Genomic DNA, 18781 nt, shown 5'->3' on the forward strand with positions numbered 1-18781 from the left:
CTAGGTACAGTGCTGAAACAACCACTGGAGCTGGAGCACACAACCAGTGCCTTTAGTATCAGCCGAAGAACTGATAGGTGGACAGCCGGCGTGAGAGATCTGGGGCTCCCCCTTCCCCCCTCCAGGGGAGGGGGGAGCTGCACAGACGGAGGCGCGGTGACGTGTGACGTTGTTTGCTTGTTTTCTGTTGGGGAGTTCTATCCACTAGTTCGGCTTTTGGTAGCAATTTTTAATAGGGGTTTGTTTTGGGATGCTTACCTTTCTGGATGTTTGATCCAGTCGATGGAAGACATAGAATGCTTCCAACCACACGGTGGTTTCTACAGGCCATTGCTCCCCTTGCCTCTCTGAGGGGGCCAGGTTCTGGCCATGGTCCCCGGTAGGCCCTAAGAACGCCATACACATGACTGATGTCAAAGTTTGACATTAGCATATCAGCCTCGTATAGCTCTGGGGAGCTGACGAGGCTCCCCCCCAGAAAATACTGAATTTGATCATTTATTTTTACAAGCTTCATAATCAATTTGGATCTGTGTGATTTAGATTGGGATCATCCACATACAGGCATACCTCAGAATAAGAGTTTAATCCGTTCCTGGAGACGCCTCGCCTTCCGAAAACTCGCATTCCGAAGTTAATTTCCCCATAAGAAATAAAGGGAAATGAATTAATCCGTTCCTGACTACCCCAAAAACCCCACATCAAACTAAATTTTTATACCTAATTTACCTAATTCATCTAAATAAACCTACAAAACTGTGTTCCAGTTATTACTTACCTTGCTGTCGAGTGCTGTAGGCGTATGGAAGATGGTGAGGAGGGGGGAGGAGGAGAGGAGTTACTGTTTGGAAGGGGAGTCCCCTTCCATAATCACATCACATAACCCCATGCCTTGTAACACTATGGATACCACTTCTCTTTCTAAATTTTTCAAACCAGCCCCTGCTTGCCTTAAACTCTTTCTTATCTGCATCACTCGTTGCAGAGGTATTCTTTAGAAGGTCTTCGTGAAACACCCTGGCTTTCTCACAAATAATGGCCTCCGAAACACTATCACCCCTCAACTCCTTGTCGTGTATCCAAATTAATAACAACTTTTCCACTTCTTCAAGTATTTGTGGTCTTTGTGCCGTTAATGTTCTTACTCCTTTTGCCACTTTAGCACCCATAATCTTATTTTTCTTCTTAAGTATAGTGCATATTGTTGATGTGGCTTTGTTGTACTGCCTACAAAGTTCAACAACACGTGTACCGTTCTCATGCTTCCGAATGATCTCTTGTTTCTCCTCTATTGTCATCCTCACATGAGCTTTCTGGCCTTTATCCTTACCACTGGCTTTCTTGGGACCCATGGTGAGATATATAATAACAAATTGTATAGACAAATCACCAAAAATCCAACAAAACACTGAAAATCCGCGAGAAGAATTGATGTGGGGGTAGTCACTGAGCGCGAGACAATAATAAACTGAGGGGCGGAGGGGCGACGAACGCGCTAGGTCGGCTGTACGCGTATCAACAAACTCGCGTCCAAACTCGCCTCCCGAAGTAACCCTCGCCTTCTGAGACAAATTTTTGGAGTAAATACACCTCGCCTTCCGAAAACCTCGCATACAGGGACAATCGCATTCCGAGGTACCACTGTATGACATTTATTTATGAGCGGACAAGTGAGTGATGTGGCGAGGGGGGGGGGGTCAAGATTATCAATAACCTGGGCTGCCATTTAGTCATGAGGTGTGTTAGGGCTTGGGTTGTTTACCAGTGACCAATCTCTTTTGGCATTCAAAAAGGGAACCTGATAAACAACTTCAAAGGGTACCTGATCAACAAGGCTGTGATTACTATATTACTACATTACTATGATTATTATGTTGAGTGTTGCTGCATGCAGCAGCACTCAACAACCTGGTTCACCAGACTATCAACTAGGCGGCCTGATATTGACTACGCCGACACCCCGATCTTTGAAACAAACTCAAGTTAAGCACAGGTACTGTTTTTCAAATTTCAGCTTTTTTAATTTCAAACACTGCTTGTTTTGTTTTATTTGAACTTTCTGGTAACTTTTCCTAAATTTTTGGGTCAATTTCTAATCACCAGGCTCCTCTGACCTTGAGAGAACCAGATTCTGGTTCCGATTCTCAACAGGTCAGCACTGGTCTCTGAGGCCTGGTACAATGTTAAGGTTTAGCAGTACTAACACAGCAAAGAGCTACTGAGGCAGACTTCCCAGAAAAAATGGACTCTGGGAGGTCTCTGGAACTTAATCATATTATTCCCATACGATACTTTCTAGTTAGATTAGTTTGTTTTTACCAGGAATATAACCTACATGCAAATATAGGCTGCCTGTAGCATTCACACTTACATAAATAGTATCATGGATAAACAAGCCCCATCACATCCCAGCTGTCATCTGCAACTTCCTAAAACCAGGTGGACTGTTCTCCTCATGAGCTGTCCTATACAATTTTACAATTATTGTACATACAGTACAAATGCTTATCTGTATTCTCAACTTACATATCATACCTCCCCAGTCTTGCCCAAGATGAATTGATGATATGCCCATGCACTCAGCCCCTGGATCCAGACTCATGGAATTCAATATTTATATTGAAATGTCAATTGCCAGTAGACAGGCATTCAGTATTGTGTGGAGGAAGAGATTGGACACAGGGGAGATAATAGATGCACTTAAATCAGCAGCCATAGTTTCTCTACATAAGGGAGGGAGCAAAGCATTGGCTATGAATTATAGACCAGTTGCACTAACATCCCACATAATAAAAGTATTCGAGTGTGAGATCATGAGTCAGGTCACCAGTTTCATGGAGACCAATGACCTCCACAACCCATGTCAACATGGGTTTAGAGCAGGAAGATCATGTCTCTCACAGCTACTTGACCACTATGACAAAATCACATGGCCATTAGAAGAAAAACAAAATGCGGATGTGGTATACATGGACATTGCATTGATAAATATGACAATTGAGTGACAGCACACAAAATGAGGTCAATGGGAATAACAGGTAAAGTAGGATGGTGGATATTCAAATTTTTGTCGTATAGAACACAAAGAGTAAGAGTCAACTAAATATAATCGAGACCAAGCACAGTTTAAAGCTCTGTGCCTCAGGGTACAGTCCATGCACCACTGATTTTCCTTATTCTCATATCAGATATAGACAAAAATACAAGTCACAGCTTCGTATCATACTTTGCAGACAACAACAAATTCAACAAGAAAATTACTTCTACTGATGACATTGAAAAACTACATGCAGATATTAATAAAGGTTTCGACTGGGCAGCAGAAAATAACTTGATGTTTAACCCTTGTGTTGCTAAGGGCTAAATAGCCTTTGTCACCCACAGGCGCATAGAGAGAAAAAAAAAATTCTTCCTAACTAGTTGTGTTCCCTGACCACGAGAAAAAAAAATTAATTGTGCTTACCAATGACATAATTGAGTCGACAATATGGGTGATGATGTCACAACCTGCATGTTCGCTCATGTAAGGTGCATCCCGGGGGCGTCGCGCGCGGTCTTCAAGCAGCCAGAGTTGCCATGAATTTACTTTTGCGGCATTATTTGCAGAGTCTAGGCGTATTTTATCACTAATATTATTCACTAATCGTGTTGTATATAATGTTACATCATGGTCAATGGCAATTTATTCACTAAATAACGTCTGTATATAGTGAATAAAAGCAAAAACAGTATGGTGGGAGGAGAATGGTGGTGAGTCAGGTGAGGTGAGGGCAGGAGGGAGTGACAGCCAGTGGCGGGCTGCCACAGCCACTGCCACTCACCATACCAACTTAGTGGTTCGTTATGGTGAACACAAGTGTAGATACTTATATATAACGTGTATATATAGGGTAATAACAGTAAAAGGAGAGTGAGGAGAAGCCATTTTGGTGAGGAAGGTGGCGACATCTGCATGATTTATCATGCTGAGAAGGGGTGGCCACTATGCTCTTTGGGCACAATACCAGCTTAGATGAACAGTTATGGTGAACAGAACATGGAGATACTTATATGTAATGTCTGTATATAGTGAATAAAAGCAAAAACAGTATTGTGAGAAGAGGATGTGGGCAAGTGAGGAATCATTGAGGGAGGGAGGGAGTGGAGGTGGTGAGAGGCTGACTGGCAGATGTGGTGGCCACACCTCGCTGCTTTTTGACTTGCAATATCAACTTAGTGGTTCGTCATGGTGAATAAAACATGCAAATACGTATACATAACCTGTGCATATAGTGTAATAACCGACAAAGTGTATGTTTATTGTTTTATGAAAACAATAATTGAATCACTAATATGCACACCATAATTTTGAGTACAGAGATGATTCACACATTTTATTACAGTATCCACTCAATTTAACGGCCTCTTTTATACCGATCTGAAGGTAATAACGACTGGTTTGAGATACCGGTATATGGAGCCTCATATACCAGTCTGGCAGTCGATATTACCGAAGGTCGGTATTGAGTTTGTTTTGGCATCGGCGGTCCCCTCACATGGCAACTGGCCACCGACCTCCAAGGCACTGAGGGAGGGATGGGAGGCATTGAGGGGGAGAGGCAGGGAGAGGGGTGGTGTTGAGGTTGGCAGGGAAAGTGGTGGTGTTGAGGGAGGCAGGGAAAGTGGTGGTGGTGTTGAGGGAGGCAGGGAGAATGGTGGTGGTGTTGAGGGTGGCAGGGAGAGTGGTGGTGTTGAGAGGCAGGGAGAGTGGTGGTGGTGTTGAGGGAGGCAGGGAGAGTGGTGGTGGTGTTGAGGGAGGCAGGGAGTAGTGGTGTTATCTTGAGGTTATCTTGTGTTAAGGCAGGGAGAGTGGTGGTGAGGCAGGGAGAGTGGTGGTGGTGTTGAGGGAGGCAGGGAGTGGTGTTGAGGCAGGGAGAGTGGTGGTGGTGTTGAGGGAGGCAGGGAGAGTGGTGGTGGTGTTGAGGGAGGCAGGGAGAGTGGTGGTGGTGTTGAGGGAGGCAGGGAGAGTGGTGGTGGTGTTGAGGGAGGCAGGGAGAGTGGTGGTGGTGTTGAGGGAGGCAGGGAGAGTGGTGGTGGTGTTGAGGGAGACAGAAAGAGTGGTGGTGGTGTTGAGGGAGGCAGGGAGAGTGGTGGTGGTGTTGAGGGAGGCAGGGAGAGTGGTGGTGGTGTTGAGGGAGGCAGGGAAAGTGGTGGTGGTGTTGAGGGAGGCAGGGAGAGTGGTGGTGGTGTTGAGGGAGGCAGGGAGAGTGGTGGTGGTGTTGAGGGAGGCAGGGAGAGTGGTGGTGGTGTTGAGGGAGGCAGGGAAAGTGGTGGTGGTGTTGAGGGAGGCAGGGAGAGTGGTGGTGGTGTTGAGGGAGGCAGGGAGTGGTGGTGTTGAGGCAGGGAGAGTGGTGGTGGTGTTGAGGGAGGCAGGGAGAGTGGTGGTGGTGGTGTTGAGGGAGGCAGGGAGAGTGGTGGTGGTGTTGAGGGAGGCAGGGAGAGTGGTGGTGGTGTTGAGGGAGGCAGGAAGAGTGGTGGTGGTGTTGAGGGAGGCAGGGAGAGTGGTGGTGGTGTTGAGGGAGGCAGGGAGAGTGGTGGTGGTGTTGAGGAGGCAGGGAGAGTGATGGTGGTGTTGAGGGAGGCAGGGAGAGTGGTGGTGGTGTTGAGGGAGGCAGGGAGAGTGGTGGTGGTGTTGAGGGAGGCAGGGAGAGTGGTGGTGGTGTTGAGGGAGGCAGGGAGAGTGGTGGTGGTGTTGAGGGAGGCAGGGAGAGTGGTGGTGGTGTTGAGGGAGGCAGGGAGAGTGGTGGTGGTGTTGAGGGAGGCAGGGAGAGTGGTGGTGGTGTTGAGGCAGGCAGGGAGAGTGATGGTGGTGTTGAGGGAGGCAAGGAGAGTGGTGGTGGTGTTGAGGGAGGCAGGGAGAGTGGTGGTGGTGTTGAGGGAGGCAGGGAGAGTGGTGGTGGTGTTGAGGGAGGCAGGGAGAGTGGTGGTGGTGTTGAGGGAGGCAGGGAGAGTGGTGGTGGTGTTGAGGGAGGCATGGAGGGTGGTGGTGGTGTTGAGGGAGGCAGGGAGAGTGGTGGTGGTGTTGAGGGAGGCAGGGAGAGTGGTGGTGGTGTTGAGGGAGGCAGGGAGAGTGGTGGTGGTGTTGAGGCAGGCAGGGAGAGTGATGGTGGTGTTGAGGGAGGCAGGGAGAGTGGTGGTGGTGTTGAGGGAGGCAGGGAGAGTGGTGGTGGTGTTGAGGGAGGCAGGGAGAGTGGTGTTGGTGGTGTTGAGGGAGGCAGGGAGAGTGGTGGTGGTGTTGAGGGAGGCAGGGAGAGTGGTGGTGGTGTTGAGGGAGGCAGGAAGAGTGGTGGTGGTGTTGAGGGAGGCAGGGAGAGTGGTGGTGGTGTTGAGGGAGGCAGGGAGAGTGGTGGTGGTGTTGAGGGAGGCAGGGAGAGTGGTGGTGGTGTTGAGGAGGCAGGGAGAGTGATGGTGGTGTTGAGGGAGGCAGGGAGAGTGGTGGTGGTGTTGAGGGAGGCAGGGTGGTGGTGGTGTTGAGGGAGGCAGGGAGAGTGGTGGTGGTGTTGAGGGAGGCAGGGAGAGTGGTGGTGGTGTTGAGGGAGGCAGGGAGAGTGGTGGTGGTGTTGAGGGAGGCAGGGAGAGTGGTGGTGGTGTTGAGGGAGGCAGGGAGAGTGGTGGTGGTGTTGAGGAGGCAGGGAGAGTGATGGTGGTGTTGAGGGAGGCAGGGAGAGTGGTGGTGGTGTTGAGGAGGCAGGGAGAGTGATGGTGATGTTGAGGGAGGCAGGGAGAGTGGTGGTGGTGTTGAGGGAGGCAGGGAGAGTGGTGGTGGTAAGGAAGGCGGAGGGCAGAATTGCTGACCAAGGCGATGTTGCCAAACCTCTCACCATACTGAATTAAAATTTTTAATCTTAGTTGTAAAATATTTATGCCAAAATATGTTAATTTTCGTATATTACTTTACATTATTAATCATTAACATGTTTTATAGTTTCCTATTTATTAATTAAACAAATATAGTTTTATTTATAAATTATGCACAGATGGCATCTGCGAACAGACGCTGACAGATTTCCAGGTAGCCTAACCTCGACCCCGTTATAGTAGCTCCCTCAACCCCGTTAGTAGCTCCTTCCTCCATGGCCTGCTGTTCTTATGTTATGAGGAAGGCAGTGAGGGAGGAATGGAAGACATTAAGGGAGGAATGGAAGACATTGAGGGAGGAATGGAAGACATTGAGGAAGGGATGGAAGACATTGATGAAGGGATGGAAGACATTGAGGGAGAGGATGGAAGACATTGAAGGAGGGATGGAAGACATTGAGGGAGGGGATACCTGGTTGATACCTGGTTGATGGGGTTCTGGGAGTTCTTCTACTCCCCAAGCCCGGCCCGAGGCCAGGATTGACTTGTGAGAGTTTGGTCCACTAGGCTGTTGCTTGGAGCGGCACACAGGCCCACATACCCACCACAGCCCAGTTGGTCCGGCACACCTTGGAGGAATATATCTAGTTTCCTCTTGAAGATGTCCACGGTTGTTCCGGCAATATTTCTTATGCTTGCTGGGAGGACGTTGAACAACCGTGGACCTCTGATGTTTATACAGTGTTCTCTGATTGTGCCTATGGCACCTCTGCTCTTCACTGGTTCTATTCTGCATTTTCTTCCATATCGTTATCGGGATGGAAGACATTGAGGGAGGAATGGAAGACATTGAGGAAGGGATGGAAGACATTGAGGAAGGGATGGAAGACATTGAGGGAGGGATGGAAGACAGTGAGGGAGGAATGGAAGACATTGAGGAAGGGATAGAAGACATTGAGGAAGGGATGGAAGACATTGAGGGAGGAATGGAAGACATTGAGGAAGGGATGGAAGACATTGAGGGAGGGGATAGAAGACATTGAGGAAGGAATGGAAGACATTGAGGGAGGGGATAGAAGACATTTGGAGGGAGGGAGGTATTTGATTAATATGGTTCACTTGTTGTGTGGTCCACCTGTCTACTTGTGTGATCCAACTTGTCATGTGAAGGAATTATTAATTGTAACCTGTGATAGAATGGGAACTAAAACATTAACTAATTTGGAACGCAATTACACAATGAACTTTATTTAATTTTAGTTATACAGTATAAAGTATATCCGAACCTGAATGTTACTTGAAAAATTACTGACATCCTAACTTTGGAAATACCGGAGCTCCGGAAATAACGACCAGGGTACAGCCCCATATAAGCCATTAAATTGAGTGGATACTGTATATAAATGTATCACACTACACACTATCGAATAATATTACCGCAAAAAAAAAAGAAGAAAAATCAATCAGAGTCATTGAAATAATTAGGTAATTATCTCTTTGTGGCCTCTCCTGTCTGACAGCTGGGGCTGAGCAGACTGCCTCGGATGCACGCTGAGTCAGCGCCTCTTTTTTGCCAGACTTCCCCGCCCTATAGCGGGCAAAATATTACACTTACGATTTTTTTTATTAATTTTTTCCATGATCAGAGAACACAAATTAACAGGTTTAGATTTTTTTGTTGTTATGCGCCTGTGGGTGACAATGGCCAAATAGCCCTTAGCAACACAAGGGTTAAACATACTCCTAATACATAAGAAATATTGCCAGAACAAATGTGGACACCTTCAAGAAAAAACGAGATAGATTTTTCAAGAAGTGCCGGACCAACTGGGCTGTAGTGGATATGTGGGCCTGGAGGCCACTTCAAGCACCAGCCTGTTGGATCAAACTCTCACAAATCAAGCCTGGTTCTAGGACGGACTTTGGGAGTAGACGAACTCGCAGAACCCCATCCAGGTCCAATCCAGGTAGCCTTATATTCCTCTTACCTTTAAATTCATTAATACACACTTTTTTTCAGTCAATCATCCTCCATTTGTTCAACATAACCAAAGCATCTTAGTTTGCTCTTCATAATCCAATGATTTATAACTTTTGAACTCCACCTCTCTTCATGGCACTTCTGTTTCTTAATTTATCTATTTTCCTAACACCCAACATACTGTTCAATTTGCTCATTTCTACAGCCCTATTCAATGATTTTTCACATCCATACTACACCATGACCCTGCCATCCATACACATGGGTCAAAACTAGTACTCCTACATGCAGTCCTCTAACTGCTGATAGAAGCACCCTTTTCAATATACAAATCTTGATTCATCCCCACTTGTCAATACTGCATAAAGCTACAGTTAATCAGATTCAACAATTTTCTTAATTCTCCTAAATATTTACCTTGAGGTTATCATCCACTTCAACATCTATATCATAGCAAGAAGTTTTCTTTTGATCTGCCCCCTCAACAGAGATAGTATGATTGATGATAATAGGATCTGGAGGAAACAGTAGCTGGTTCAGTCGTCCAGGAATTTCAGCAAACTTCATGCGAGGGACACCAAAGATCTGAAAGGCATTAACACAAATATAACCTAGATACTTTACTAATGGAAGGTTATAAATATAAGAAAATAATGAACAATATTATAGAAGCTACCATTTTATACAGCAGCAGGTAACAAAATTTAAACACATAAATACTTGTAATTACCTAAGTATAGTAGACAAAATAGGCACAGTTGCACAAGAATATGTCACACGTCACATATCACTAAGGAGAAAAAGAGGCAAACCGGAACGAGAACAGCATTCCCTCTATATGCGACAAAAACTAATTGCAGAACATCTCAAACGCCCAACTCTATCCCAAGAACGACAAAGAAGGCTATGGAGAGAAATAGAAATGATTGGGCTTAGGTTGCGAGAATCATACAATGTCCAAGAGAGAGAGAAAGAGCGCAAAAGGCCATAAGTGAAATAGAGACGAATCCAAAATACTTTTTTCTCCTATGCGAAATGTAGAACTAAATTTACATCTTTAAGTGGGGCCCTGTACATGGGTAAGAGAGTCTTCACTAACGACAGCAAAAAATAAGTGAAATACTGAGGCTACAGCAAAGAAATAAGTGAAATACTGAGGCTACAGCAAAGAAATAAGTGAAATACTGAGGCTACAGCAAAGAAATAAGTGAAATACTAAGGCTACAGCAAAAAAATAAGTGAAATACTGAGGTTACAGTATGATTCTGTTTATGGCGAACCACTGAAGACATTGATGATCAATGCTCCAAACGAATTCTTTATGAATGTGATAACACCATCGAACCACATACCAGATGTTACCCTGACCCAACTCGATTTTGAAGTAGCCATAGGCAGCATGCCCATGCACTCTGCACCAGGCCCAGACTCCTGGAATTTTATATTCATCAAGAATTGCAAAAAAAAAAAAACAGCGTTGAATGTAATGAAACGCCATTTTCTGGGTGAAACCTGGAGGCTCCCTAGAGCTATCCAGGCTGATATGAATATCATTAGACTTTGGCATCAGTCAGTGTGGATGGAGTTCTAGGCCTACCGGGACCACGAGCTAGAACCTGGTTCCCTCAGAGAGGCACGAGGGGCATTGGCCTATAGAAATGTACAAGAGATTTGGAGCATTCTATGTCTGCCATCGACAGGGCCAGGCACCTAGAAAAGTAAGTGCCTCAAAACAAACCCCTATTCTGGTTAAAACGACAAAAATAGACAAACAAGTGGGCAGAATTCGCCAAAAGAAAACGAGCAAGCGAGCATGACGTCACACGAGCCGCGCTGTATGTCTGCGCAGCTTCCCCTTCCCCAGGAGGGGAAAGGAGCCCCAGACCCACAATGCCGGAGATCCAACCACCAGTTCGAGGCTGGATGTCAAAACACACGAAAAATCGCTGACCAGGGGAAGGGGGGTTGCCGGGGAGCCACTGGGTGTAGCCCAGAAAATGGCGTTTCATTACACTTAACGCTGGTTTTCTGGGAGAAGCCCCCTTCTCACCCCAGAAAACACTGGTTTTTCTCAGGGGGGGCCCCTTCTTTGGTGATGTAGCTCCTCAGAGCTACATCACCAAAGACAAAAACTAGAAGGACTTACCCGGGAGGCGGTCGATGCTTGCACCACAACTCAAAGTTGAGACAAGGGCTGCAACTGCCGACCCAAAGCGACACAGGCCCGACAAGGACCAGGAACATTTACAAGGTAGCTTGAAGCCAGGACCCTGTTCAACCGCTAAAAACCCCATGCCCGAATGTCAGCCCAAGACATGTTACTGAAGATGGCAGCAAGTGCAGCAAACTTGCGAATGTCATGGGCACAGGGATAGACCTCAGGCTGGTTGAACCAAATAACCCTGAGGACAACCTAAAAGACCCAAACCCGGGAACAGGGAAGAACGGAAACCGGATCAACCCAAAGTGCGTCCCCGGCCACCGAGGCCCGTGGCACGCAAATAACGGGGGAAGAGTCGCAACTGTAGTAACCCACCGGGGAGCCGGTGGCTGAGCGGACAGCACGCTGGACACGTGATAGTGTGGCCCCGGGTTCGATCCCGGGCGCCGGCGAGAAACGCTGGGCAGAGTTTCTTTCACCCTATGCCCCTGTTACCCTAGCAGTAAATAGGTACCTGGGAGTTAGTAGTTGTCATGGGCTGCTTCCTGGGGTGTATGTGTGTGGTGTGGAAAAAAAATAGTAGTAATAGTAGTAGTAATAGAAACAGTTGATTACAGTTGAGAGGCGGGCCAAAAGAGCAGAACTCAACTCCCGCAAGCACAACTAGGTGAATACAACTAGATGAATAAAGTTAGGATGGAATGTTAGCTAGAGACTCACTACAATACTAAACATATGATGAGTGGAAGTACATGTAGTATTCAGACTGTGATCACACATTGAGGTAAGGTCAAGGGATTAAGACCACAGCTGCTTGCCCAACAATGATTCCTGTGAAGAGGACAAAAGGTGACCTCAGGCTTCTAGGAACAAGGTGACCGACGGTTAATCGGATTATACCTTTCTTGAGAGGCGGGGTGAAATGTCTGAGGCTATGGCTGGCTGTAGGCATTCTGGTTGTAGGAGTAGAACTGGCAAGTCCTCCTGATCTCGTCTGTGGAAGCAACGAATTGGAACAGACAACTATGTGGGAGCCTGATGTGATCATGTTGGCCAAGTCCAGTCTGCAGTATGTGAGTATTGAATGTAAGACTAACTGTGGGAGTAATGTTGTGGTAATCATTCAGTATTTAGGGACTTAGGCGAAAGTTACAAGTGTAGGTGGTGACCGGGGAGGTCAAGTGGATTATGGGTATTGGAAGTTGATTTAACCAGATAGAGTATGTTAATATGTTATTCCTTATCAGAGTCTCGTTTATGTTATTAATTGGGAAAACCTGACAGCCTTTAACACTTCCGCTCGGTAACGAGCGGAAGTGTTAAAGGCTGAGATCGTTCGAGATCTCGTTCGAGATCGTCCTGAGATCTTTAAAGGCTGAGATCGAGATCGTTCTTTTACTCGGGGGTAGTCCGGTAACGACGCAGCATTGGGTCGTTTCCGGCGGCAAATTGGCGGCGGCTTCGGGAGAGGCACGCCGAGGTTTTGGACATTATATGCATATACACCTGTAGGGAATTTCATTGCAAATATATTGATACCAAAATGAAAGACCTAGGACCAGAAGTGGGGTAATAAAGTTGAAAAGAGTATACCCATTTTATTGCTCTTTATTAGCGCTCACTGCGGTACCGCACCGTCACGTTCTCTGTTTACTATGGGTGGGCCGCCGGGCTTTTGGATTTTATGTTTGCATATACTCCTGTAGGGAATTCTATTGCGAACACAATGACACAAAAATGAAAGATCAAAGACGAGAATTGAGATATCCAAAGTGAAGATAGTGTACACATTTTATTGCTCTTGCGCGCTCCCGGGTAACACGCTCTCACTTTCTCACTTGGTTTTTGGCTTTATATGCATTTAGTCCTGTAGAGTTCTATTGCGAACACATTGATACCAAATTGAAAAACCTAGTACGAGAATTGAGATGACAAAGTCAAAGAGAGTATACACATTTCGGTATGAAAGCGCGCTCTATGCCAATGAGAGGCACCTTGGGGTGGTGCAGCGCTCTATTGCAATGAGAGGCACCTTGGGGTGGTGCAGCGCTCTCTTTCTGGTAACTTTCATCTTGTCGGCGGGTGGAGTGCGCCGCTGTTTTTGACATTATATGCATATACTCCTGTTGGGAATTCTATTGCGAGCACACTGATGCCAAAATGAAAGACCTAGGACAAGAATTGAGGTGACCAAAGTGAAAGGAGTGTACACATTTTATCGGTCTTGCACGCTCCCGGGTAACACGCTCTCACTTTCTCTATTTGTTGCGGATGGTACACTGGGCATTTGGACTTAATATGCCTTAAGTCCTGTAGAGAATTCTATTGCGAACACAATGATACCAAATTGAAAAACCTAGGACGAGAATTGAGGTAACAAAGTTGAAAAGATTATACACTTTTCAGAATTACCGCACGCTCCCACAGAATGCCCAAACCTACCCAGGGTAGTGCGGTGCATGCGCGCTCAGAGCATCAGTGTTAATTACCTTCCTTATGTCCTCTCATTGTGTTCCTGTACAAACCTAGTGGTACGCCTCAAGGGTTGACAGGGGTTCTAGGAGTTCTTCTACTCCCCAAGCTCGACCTGAGGTCAGGCTTGACTTGTGAGAGTTTGGTCTACTAGGCTGTTGCTTGGAGCGGCCCGCAGGCCCACATATCCACCACAGCCCAGTTGGTCCAGCACTCCTTGGAGGAAACAATCTAGTTTCTCTTGAAGATGTCCATGGTTGTTCCAGCAATATTTCTTATGCTCGTAGAGGGTGTGGTGTGGAAAAGTACACGGCGATAGTAACAGTTTCACCGTGTACTTACTAACGGTGATAGTAAGTGTTATGTGTTGTGTAATCCATGTGTTCGGAATGAACCGAGGTTCAGCGTAACGACACAACCGGACACAACACATGTTGCACCCCCGGCCTGAACAACCAAGCATCAACAACCTAAGGGCCACTCCGGAAAGCAGCAGTCTCATTCTTCACCAGAAAAGAAGGAGATGGCTGCAAATGAACAAACCTACTATCACCACGACCAAAAGAGCAGAAGCCCCCGCGCCGAAGAGCATGAAGCTCCCCGACCCGATCTCCAGAGGCCAATGCCAACAAGAAAAGAGCTTTAGAAAAATAATCCTGAACCGAAGGGGCCCACAACAAAACGAGAAGACAAATACAAAAGCACCGTGTCCAAACACCAGGACAGCTCAGGCAACACATGAGCAGGCCAAGAGTAAAACAACATCCGAGACTGCTTGTGAAACAGTGCAGAAGTAACATCTATACCGAAAGCAAGCTGCAGCAGGTTCGCTAACGCCACACGATACGATATGAGGCGATAGTATTCAGCATCAGATGATGGTCTTGAGACCGCCACGAGAGAAAGGACAAAACAACCTTAACCGAAAGTGAAGTACAAAAAATGGAAGGACTGCTAGGAAACTGCATACTGCCGCCATGACGAAGCCTGCAGGTGCGACACCATCAAAGAAGCCACCTGATCAATATAACAGATGGTGATAGACTCGAGTCAATAACACAAGACACGAAGACTCGAGGAGAAGATCAAACCAGTCTCAAACAGACTGGACCGATCTGCTGAAAGAGGCGGAGTCGCGGGAAAACCACCGGATTCGGACACCGAGCAAGCAGCGCCTGAAACTAAGGCTGGGTCAGCCACCATGGGGGCCCAAGAGGACTACTTTCCCCTGGTAAGTCTCCAAGCGAGCTAGGACCTGGAGCAACAGCAGAACCGGGACAAAGAGGTACAGGGAACCCCACCTCGACCAATCCTGCCGAAAGGCATCGATCCCATAGGCCTCGCCGACGGGAAAGGGCGTCACATATATCGGAAGACACCTCAACCATGCCAACATGAAGAGGTCCACCCCCGGGCTGCCGAACATCTGGCAGAGCCAACTGAACTAGTCGAGTAAGGCATGTAAACATGCGAGGACCCAGATTAAACCTGAATGGGAGACAACGAAAGTGGTAACCATGACACCCCACAACAATACCGAGCAAGTCCCTGAACCCCAGGTGACTAGAGACGTGCCAATACGAGTCCTTGAGGTCCAGGGACACCATCCAAGCATCCTGCTCCAACAGAAGCCGGACCGTGGACAGTGGTCATCCGAAAGGAGGGGCAAGAAACCCAGGGGTTCAGACGGGACAAGTCCAGAATGAACAGCAGGTCCGCACAGTCCTGTTTCGGAACCGGAAACAGGCAGAAAACCCGTCTGAGGGACGTCATTGTTTCGACCACACCTCAAGCGCACCCACACCTAGATGATCCGACAGAACGCAGGAAAAGAGGCCTTTCCCACCAGCCCCGAACCCCCCGAAGGAGGAGGGGACATTGTAGGCCCTTGGAAACGACCCAAAAAGCCCACTAATCCTGAGACTAGGTGTGAGCGAACAGCGCAAGCCTTCCCCCCATCGCACCGTCAATGGGGCGAACCAAGAAAGGGCCAACACCCCTTACGAGAACCCAACCTGCGCACAAAGCAATCATGGCGCCGACCAGACGCAGACGGTTCCGAAGGAAACACTGGCTCTGAAACTGATACCTGTGGCCCACCTCAACAAGCGGAACCCCAAACCCAGGCACGACAAAGAAGGAGAAAACCCTCTGGGTCCCCCGGAGAACCAACAAGTCGGACATTGGAAGACAGCTAGAAGCAGCAGCCTGCAGATACTCCACCGAAGAGTATGCAAACAGCAAGGGACAAAAGGGCGAAGACAATCTAAGAGCCAGGGCTCAAGCAGATTCCAAAGAGGAAGCGAGCACAACCTGCCGACACGAGAGACGTGCAGTGAAAAACCGTGACACTGCATCCCGCAGGATCGGCGCAAACAGCTTCAGAAGTGCAGACAATGCACGAGCAGCCAAGACCAAGGTACCAGACCCGGGAACAGCCTCAAGCATCTCAACATCCTCCCCAAGCAACTCCGAAGACAGCTCCAGGAGGGAAAAGAAAAGCAAGACCGAAGCAAACAAGCCACGAGTACATAAGTCCTCAACCACAAGTGAAGCCGAAAGGGTGGGGAACCTGCACAGGAAGCTTAACCGCGCCCACTTCCAGCAGAAGGGCAGGAGCAAACAAGCACTCATTAAGGTTTTTCCCCAGGGAAAACCTGGATCACCATCAATGCCTCGCACCACTCAAATGTGCTGGGATGACAGATAACACTACAAGCATCCAACGACGACGGCAATGGGCAGTCCGCAAGCCAGGACAACACTGGATCAAAGCGATCCATTATAGAAGCATAGTCCGGGTCGCGCAGGAGGTAAGCTGCAATAGCCGCCTGCACCTTAGTAGGCGAGACGCGGGAAGCCGAAAACCTCTGGAAGGACAAAACCCAAGAACCTGCAGGGACACGGAACCCAACCCGGGGAGGAGCTGAACCCAAATCCAACTCGTACGCAGAGGGGAGGAAAAGAAAAACCCCACTCCTTGTAACAGAAAGCCCTGCTCTGAAGGTTTGAAAACCCAGGCGGGGGTCCAATGGGGCCCACGGCCCCCAAGTCGGCTCCTTCTCAACCCCGGGAATCTCCACGTCAGGGCCCAGGGATGAGCTTTCCTCCAAAGCCCCGGCCTCACAAGAAAAAAAACGGGGCAGCTGTAAAAGTGGGAAGATAAGAGACCCACTGGTCAGACCCCAACGCTACGGCTGGAGGAAGACACTCGAATGCCTCCGTCACCTCCCCAGAAGGGGCAACCCTTGAAACTGCCCAAGTTTCAGAAACCTCTAAACCCTGCCCCGACTCCGAAGCCCTCAGATGCTTCGGAGTCGCAAGCAATTCAGAAGAACCACAGCAGTTGAAGAACGTAGGGGCGCGGACTGAACCAAGGCTGGAGCGACCAGCCCCAAGTCCGGGCCCCCTATAAGCAAAGCAGGGCAGCCTCGGGACATCCGGGAAAGCAACCAACCGAGAACGTTGCAGCAACCTATACCTAGCATGCAACGCCTGAGCCGCCTGCACCCGAAGAACATCACTAGTAGATTGGCTGAATTGAGTCACATACAAGCAACAATACTCGCAGGACTCCGGGTCGAAAGTGTAACCGACCCAACAGGCAGCATGACGGAGCATTGCCCTGAGACAAGGTGACAGAGCAACCCTCAAACTCGCACAAGGCGAGAGGAGACCCAGGGTCACATCCACTGGACCCTGTGCGCCCCCGCGGGGATTCCCAGGGCCCCTAGACTGGTACCGCTAAAGGTAAGCCCAGGCGGGGTACTGCTAACCGGTGCCCAAGTCTACCAAACAAACAGCTAGAGCTGAATCTCCGGGACGTATCCACTCACGGGAGCGATGCAGGGGGTACCACCGAACACAGGTCAAAACTCTAGCATAACAGGGGCAAGGGATACAAAGGCAGCCCAGACCCCCCCCAACCAGGCAAAACTAAAACAAAAAGAAAAACCCTGCAAGAGGATAATGTACGCAGGAGGAACAGAGCCGGCCGCTGTAATAGGTGAAAACTAGCTGCACAGTACCCCGTACCCCTACTAGGGTAAAAACTACCACCATGGTAAACAAGGGAGGGAAAACCCCGAACACATGGGGGCGGTCAACCACAAAGGTAGACCCCAAGGTGACTCGTGGAAGAGAACCCCAAGCACCAAGGGCAGTGCTTACAGGGCGCTCAGGGAAGGGAACTCAGGGCAAGGCACAGCACAACAAGATAATCTGGAGCTGGAGCCACCCAACTGAGCCACAATCACATAAGCCAAGAACTGATAGTTGGATTGCCAGCGTGGTTCAAAGGATACCTGATATACCAGGCTGTGACTCATACGTCAGACTGCGAGCAGCCGCGTTCAACAGCCTGGTTGATCAGTCGGGCAACCAGGAGGCCTGGTCGACGACCGGGCCGCGGGGACGCTAAGCCCCGGAAGCACCTCAAGGTAAGGTAGGTAAGGTGGTGGGTCTGGAGCTTCCCCTGTCCCCTCCTGGGGAGAGGGGAGGCTGCGCAGACACGCGGCGCATCTCGTGTAACATCATGCTAATTTTCATTTGGGGGAGTTCTGTCCACTTGTTTGTCCATTTTTGTCGTTTTAACCAGAATAGGGGTTTGTTTTCAGGCACTTACCTTTCTGGGGTGTCTGGCCCAGTCAAAGGCAGACATAGAATGCTCCAAATCACATGTGCATTTCTATAGGCCATTGATCCTTGTGCCTCTCTGAGGGGGGCCAGGTTCTGGCTCGTGGTCCCCAATTGGCCTAGAACTCCATTTACACTGACTGATGCCAAAGTCTAATGATATACATATCAGCCTGGATAACTCCAGGGAACCGAAGGGGTTCCCCCCAGAAAACCAGTGTTGAGTGTAATGAAACATCATTTTCTGGGAGAGTCCTGGAGGCTCCCAGGAACTATAACGGGCTGATATGAATGCATTAGACCATGATACCTGCTTGATGGGGTTCTGGTAGTTCTTCTACTCCCCAAGCCCAGCCCAAGGTCAGGCTTGACTTGTGAGTTTGGTCTACTAGGCTGTTGCTTGGAGCGGCCCGCAGGCCCACATACCCACCACAGCCCAGTTGGTCGGCATCAGTCAATTTGATAGAATTCTTCCCTACCGGGGACCTCGAACCAGAACCTAACCCTGTCAGATAGGCTTGAGGAACAATGGCTTAAAGAATCCCCCATGTGGCTGGGAGCATTCCATGTCTGCCATCGACAGGGTTAGGCACCCAGAAAGGTAGGCGTCGCAAAACAAACTCCTAATGGTTAGAAAATTGCTACCTAAAGCGAAACTGGCACGAAGAACTTCCCCAATCTAAAACAAGCAAACA

The 18781-nt window shown here is 48.5% G+C and overlaps 1 protein-coding gene across 2 annotated transcripts in view; it reads right to left on the reverse strand.

The window, feature by feature from the left end:
- Positions 1 to 18781, reverse strand: part of LOC123773105 (Brahma-associated protein 60) — a 201009-nt gene that overhangs the window by 39920 nt on the left and 142308 nt on the right. For both annotated transcript variants that reach the window (XM_069315598.1, XM_069315597.1), the window contains exon 8: positions 9236 to 9403. In XM_069315598.1, coding sequence (XP_069171699.1) covers positions 9236 to 9403 — 168 coding nt within the window. The remainder of the gene's footprint in view (positions 1 to 9235; positions 9404 to 18781) is intronic.

This window comes from Procambarus clarkii, chromosome 81, assembly GCF_040958095.1.
Source record: "Procambarus clarkii isolate CNS0578487 chromosome 81, FALCON_Pclarkii_2.0, whole genome shotgun sequence".
Taxonomy (NCBI): domain Eukaryota; kingdom Metazoa; phylum Arthropoda; class Malacostraca; order Decapoda; family Cambaridae; genus Procambarus; species Procambarus clarkii.